The sequence below is a fragment of the Phaeoacremonium minimum genome (genome assembly GCF_000392275.1).
Source record: "Phaeoacremonium minimum UCRPA7 unplaced genomic scaffold PA7_03_scaffold_408, whole genome shotgun sequence".
NCBI classification, from domain to species: domain Eukaryota; kingdom Fungi; phylum Ascomycota; class Sordariomycetes; order Togniniales; family Togniniaceae; genus Phaeoacremonium; species Phaeoacremonium minimum.
Window position 1 is genome coordinate 18,678 of NW_006921310.1, and position 6,628 is coordinate 25,305.

General features: G+C 50.8%; 1 protein-coding gene across 1 annotated transcript; it reads right to left on the bottom strand.

Moving 5' to 3' along the window:
- Positions 1-2,164: 2,164 nt before the first annotated feature.
- Positions 2,165-6,628, bottom strand: UCRPA7_5206 (putative wsc domain-containing protein; the record flags this gene model as incomplete). Its single annotated transcript, XM_007917753.1, has 6 exons — positions 2,165-2,398; positions 2,629-2,780; positions 2,833-3,160; positions 3,212-5,220; positions 5,272-6,434; positions 6,510-6,628. The coding sequence occupies 6 exons, from the start codon at positions 6,626-6,628 to the stop codon at positions 2,165-2,167; spliced, it is 4,005 nt and encodes a 1,334-aa protein (XP_007915944.1).

Sequence of the window (6,628 nt, forward strand, 5' to 3'; positions counted from 1 at the left end):
GGCGGCTAGATCCTGCTCTAGCGATGCTAGATACGAGGCCTTGTCGGTAAAATGTTGTCTGCTCGATTTGCTTCTCACATTCTCCGCTTTCTGTTGTCGATGAAAAAGTCTCACAGAATTGAGGGGTTGCTTGCCTGATGTAGTTTCGTCGTCACCGAGCTTTCGTGAAATGTAAAGATGACGTAGTAGACCAGAGCATGGATGGTCTGTGGGTTGCCTGTCAAGGTGAAAGACCGTCAGTGGGGTGCCCCGCCCATGGTCACTACATACAGTAGGTAAACCCAAGCTAACCCCGCGAGCCCGCCGCTCCCTCTAAGGAGAAGGCCCAAGGGCCTTTCGACGCTTGCAAGAGGAAATTGTCCAGCAGGCCAATGATCACTCAATCTTTGCCTGGACATACGGCTGGAATCTCATAGGTCTCTTTTCCCGTACCTTTGACAACAACGCCAGGTTATTTGCCACATCTCCAGTAGACTTCAGACACGGCGGATATATAATAAAGAATGAGAGCTTCAAATCGGCTGATCTTTCACATTACGCTATGACGAACCGGGGTCTTCAAATAGACTTGCTATTATGGCAACCGGTCTCCGACATGCCTATCGTATACGGGGCTTTGAATTGCTCATCATATCTACGATCAAAAAGTAGCCTTTTTTTACCCTTCGTTATCAGTAATGGCGTATCTCAGGAAATTGATATAGACCTGATTGATAGCCGGTTCACGAATATCGCAGTCTATATAAGAGACGAAAAAGTTCTGATTCATAACCATGTAATGAAACTTCAACCCGACATGGAAGAGGAGTCTCTGCGGTACGATGCAACAAGTAGATCATATATTGAAAATTAGCCGCATACATGAAAACACAGGAGAGAGATAAAGAGTGCTCAGAGACGTATGTAAGCATAGCACGACTGTGAGAGGTCGAAGCGCTCATGTCTCATTCGTGAGCACAAGCGATCGAGCAAAGTCTTTAAATCAAAATGTTCGTCTGAGCTGGAATGATGTGACATGTTCATCAATACGTAAGGGCAAAAGACGTGCCATGTTAACGTGCCACGATATCGTACCAAAGTTTACCAAATTTGAAGGGCTTGTTGACTAGAGATCTGAGCTATCGTTCTCAACCATGCTCTTCCGTTAGACCAAAATTGGAATGAATTGTAGTCCAGGTTTACAGTGTAGGTTGCAAGAATCATCTTGACCGGCATTGTTCCCGACCTGACCCGCACCAGTTTATGTGTTCTTTGGGTCAGGTGGCCACGCCTCTACTGAGCAACCTATACGCACTAGGGAGTTATCCAAGGTGTTGGCTTTCGTGTCATCAAATGGACGCCCGGATCTAGAAAACGCCGAGATTTATAGACCAACAAGAAAGTATAACTACTTCGTACCATACAGAGCGAAAGCCATTGGTACGAAGTTCGTTTCGTAGTGTCGTATCGGGTCAAGCGCTCGTTGCTAGGCTGGCTCGACCTTATATCGATAGCTTCAGAATTTTGCACCTACTAGACTTATTCTGATGGAGCCACTTTTAATTTCTCACACCATCGTACTGCATGGAACATTTGATGATTCAATGTGACGAACTGATATTATATATTACGATCTAAGCAAGGAACTCGAGTCGCGAGCCCAACTTTTCCAATCTAGATTCATACCGGAAGCGTCGCCATGCCCCTTTTGGCATACATGCTCAATCTCACACCCGCACCGCAGTACTCGCTCGAGTTACCCGGGCAAGTGAAGCTGCAGTCAGAACCGCTGACATTGGCACCCGGAGTGGCACCGGAGTTGCCCGCCCAGTTGAGCGTGTTTCCGCACCAACATTCACTGCCATACTCAATACCGGCATAGTTGTACATCCAGCACACTGCCAGGCACGACTCGATAGTCGCGCTCTTGGTGTCGTCGGAGACAAGGTTCGGTAGAAGACGTCCCGAAGATGGCTCTGATACACACGAGTAGAAGGTGAAGTTGACGTTGCCGTCGGAAAACACGGGCGGACCGGTGTAGACAGATGCAGCAGCGGAGGTGGATGATGAAGAGGACGCAACCGTGGATGATGACAGTACGCTTGAAGAGGCGACCAGAGACGTAAGGGAAGTCGGAGATGGCGCCGAGGTAGAGCTCGTCGAAGACAACGACGGAGCCAGGGAGCTAGAAGTCGATACCACGATAGAACTCGTAGAAAAGAGTGATGGAGTCGCAGAGCTCGAAGGAACCGCAACGGAGCTTGTGGAAGAGAGCGACGGAGCTATAGAGCTCGAGGTTATAACGAGTGACGATGATAATGATGTTGATGAGATTACACTTGAAGATGCAATGGAGACTATTGAAGAAGGCACCACGCTTGAGGATTGTTGAGTTGATGATGCTGATATAGCCGACGGGCTGGGAGCAGCAAGACCGATTTGAGTTGAGGAAGCGATGGATGATGAGGCTGGACTAGATGTTGAAGCTTCGCTCGTTGATGAAGCTACACTCAATGACGGAGCTTCGCTTGACGATGCAACCTGACTGGATGACAGAATAGTGCTCGTGGCGAGGTTCTCAGTGCTACTGATAACCTGGCTTGGTGTACTGGTGGCGGCGGCGGTGGCTGTTGATTGAGCAGAAGAAACAGCGGATGATGGGGATGAGTCTCCCAACTTGTAGAGGTTCAGTCTCGAACTGCCACCGCAGTACTCCGAGTCGTCTCCCGCACAGAGGAAGTCGCAATCCGAAGTATCGTCCGCAAGAACGCTTCCATTGTTGATAACATTCCCACAGTAGCCTATTGGGAATGGTCAGATAATATCTCATTTATCGAAGGCAGGTCAACTTACATTCACGTCCGTACTCGGCTCCGAAGTATGTGTAACCATCACAGAACGCAGCGCAAGACTCTAGAGTCATGGAATCATCTGCATAGCTGCTGCTAGACAAGGCGCGACTGCTAGTAGCCTCTGTGTAGCAGCCCTGGAATCCATAACTGCCGACAGCAGCCTTGTTTGTAGGGCCAGTTGAGCCGCCAGGAGTCGTACCGTTCTTCGCGTAAAGGTTCAGTCGGGAGCTGCCACCACAGTATTCTGTAGTATTGCCTGTGCAAGCCATGTTGCAGTCGGTCAGGTTCACCTGTGTGGCCTTGGAGTTGAGAGTGTTTCCACACCAGCACTATTTTCATGTTAGTATGTTGTATCTTTTCGACGGCAACGGATAACTCACCTCGCCACCATACTCTAGACCGAGATACTTGTAAGAGGAGCATGCCTCGACACAAGATGCGACAGTCTTGTTTTCAGTCGTGACGAGAGAAGACAATGCTCTGCCACCACTAGGCTCGGCGTAACATCCGTAGCTGAAGAAGCCATCGACACCCGGGTTGGTAACAAGGGTGGAACCAGAGCCGGAGCCATCACCATCGCCGGCTCCGTCGCCATCTCCGCCCCCAGTTGGAGCATCATCTGTCGCAAACAGTGAGATGAAAGCACCTCCAGCATCATCACCAACGCCATTGCCTCCGCAGACTTGGTTGATATCGCCAGAGCATGCATAGTTGCAGTCATCGTCATCGACCTCAAGAGTTGGGATTGTGTTTCCACCCCAGCACTCTCTTTGATATTGGGTACCACAGTAAGCATATCCGGCATCAGCGCAAGCAGCAATACACATGGCATTGGTGTTCGCATCGTCGCCGTATAGCTGCGTTGTAAGCTGACGGCCGGGGTTGTTCTCCTTGTAGCAGCCAATGTAGCGGTACTCACCCTGGCCATCAGCCCGGAGTGGAGGTGCCTGCTCAGATACAGCCGTGCAAGCGAATTGCATGTACTGCTTGCTGAAGTCGGGATCATTGGTGTTCATCGTCCATTGAGCGGTACCAAGATAAGGATCGACGTTCCATTGCGACTTGGGCACAGAGCAGTACAAAGTAGCGGTCGCGCTCTCACCGGGGCCGAGCTCAGTTCCTTCGGCGAGGTCGACTTGGTTGGCGGCACCAATAATGCCACTCACGCCAAAAGGAGGCTTCGAGACAGTAACTGAAAGCGTGACGGCATTGTCTCCACCGGCATTGGTCAGACGCAACTTAAGAGATCGGGTCGTGTTCTCGGTGACATTGCCGAAAGTGAAGTTCGTGCCGGACTCATAAGTCACCCAGCCAGTACCGTCAGGGGTCTGGAATTCAAGTTTGGCAACGGGCGCTGGGCCAGATGAACCTGTAACTGTTAGGTTCTTTTTTCCGCCATCCGATTCAACCACAACATAGACTGTGGAATTTCCATCCTCGGTAGGATTGAAGTTGACAGTGACAGTCGAATCAGTGTTTGCGGCAATTGTGGCAGGGAGATTCTTGAAAGTGAACGACCCGACTTGAGGTCCATCCGAAGTTGTCGTTGGATCAACGAACGGGCCAGTGAAGCCAGTTGTTGAGTACTGTATGCTTGAGATGGTCAAATCATTGTTACCTTGATTCGTGAACAGAACAGACTGGTCAGTTCCACTGTCAGATGACCCAGTGATGACCTTACTAAATGTCAATGTCGTAGGGGAGATCGCAAGAAGAGGGTCCTCGCTCTGGCCGGTACCAGTCAAGCGGACATTCGTGACGACACTATAGCCAGACTCGGTGTTCGTAGTATCAATGACAACGCTATCGGAGAGCAAGCCAATGGTGCTGGGGTCGAAGTAGCCTTTGAAGCTGAAACCGGCACCAGCTGCCAATGTAAGCGGAACAGTCGGCAGGCTGGAGACCCCAAAGTCGGTGGAGTTCAGATCAACAGCGGTAACCGTAACACCAATCTTGGCCGTACATGTAATTGTTGTCTCAGCAGTAGCTGTGTCGATATCTGAAGTTCCAAAGTCGATCGGAGTGGTGCAGTTCAGAGGTGAGTTGGTCGGCGCACCGAAACCATAAACATAGCCTTGGGTTGTGCCCTGGTACACAATACCATCTCCAAAGACGGCACGCGTGAACTTGGTGGTGCCGGGGACGGAGAAAGATTTGATCAATGTCATATAACCATTCTCAGGAATTGCCTTGTAAATGCGCAGGTTGTCTCCCTGTACATCAGTGGTCCACACAAGACCTGTTCCAGCTTGACCATCTAGGGATGTGACAGTACCATGGCTGACACCAAGAATGCCAGCATTGCTTGCAGGGCTGTCCGCTACCTTGGTGAAGGAAGGCACGCCATTAGTGCAAGAGAATTGGAATACGTGGCTTGGATAATTGATGACTGTTTTGCCGTAAGAGTATGTTCAATAGTATGCCGAAGAATGTCACTTACCATTGATGTAGATGTACCCACCCTCCAGCGGATAAACACCGGCACCAGCATAGACAGAGTTCTCATTCTGATAAGTTTGTATCACAGCATCTTGAGCGTTTGCGCCGTTCTTATATCCGCCCATATCGTCAAGGTTGATCCAGTATGTTTTTCCGCTCTTACCAGTAACCACGCCAATACGTGTGTACTCTCCGCAGGCGAACTCGCTGGGAAGGATCTCCAAGGGGCTGGTTCCAAGATCTTTATCGGCACCATCGAGGGCTTGTTTCTCATACGGCATAAAGAAGTCGACAATTGTCAAACTACCGTCATCGTTGATTGTCATGTGCACTGCCGCCTCTTCGAGAGATGTCGGTGGGTCGCGGCCGTTCACAGGAACGTCCGCAAGCTGTGAAGCATAGCCGTTTCCGGTTGCGAAATACATTGAGCCAGCATCATCGGAAGCCAGACCACCGCCCGACATCCACACACCGCCACCAGGAGTGGTGTTGGGGACACCCTGACCTTCCGTGGCCCAACGCTCGACAATGGCTCCAGTTGTCTTATCCCAGCCCATGATCCAACCAGTAAAGTTATATTGGACGCAGTGTGATGCAAAGCCAGCGTAGATGTACTGGCCTGAGTGCAGCAGAGCTGGTCGCTGGTGATGGATACCGCCATTGAAGCTTCGGATAGGGTTATTTCGGGCGACAGTTCCTTCAAGGTCGACGGGGAAGTTCTCGCGCTCTGTAAGATCGTTGACATCAATAGCATGGAAGTAGTATCGTCCAGCAGGTCGGCCTTGAGCCGCGGTGCCACCCTCTTGATTCTCGTAGGTCTTGGATGTGAGATAAAGAGTGTCTGTGTCCGGGTCGATAACTCCAGTAGAAGTGACTCCCACGAGAGGGTTAATGTCGACACAACCATCCAAATCAGCAGTCAGGAAGGGAATATGTAGATTCCTTGAGGCCACGATCTCGCCGGTCTTCGCGTCCAGCTTGTAGACATTGTTCTGTGTCGTGGCAAAGTATACATACTGTGTCCCGTCTCCTCCGCTTGGGGTGTACACCAGCGGTTGAGAGAAGATCTGCTCGTTAGCACCGTTGTAGCTGCCCGGGAGCCGAGTCTTGAACAGTTGCGCAAACTGGTCGCTTGCGACGACCTCCGGGTCCATATTATGGTTTCTGAATCCTCCATTAGACGATCGACAACAACACGGACCACAAGCTGGGTCAACATCAACCCATCCTATTACTTACGTCTGATACCCTGCCCTGGAATTATCTCCACCCCAAGTGATGGTGTCGGTATCCGCCAGGCCGGTGACACTGCCGACGAAGGTCGACAGCATCATGGCCGCGGCCGTGAGCACCGCCAT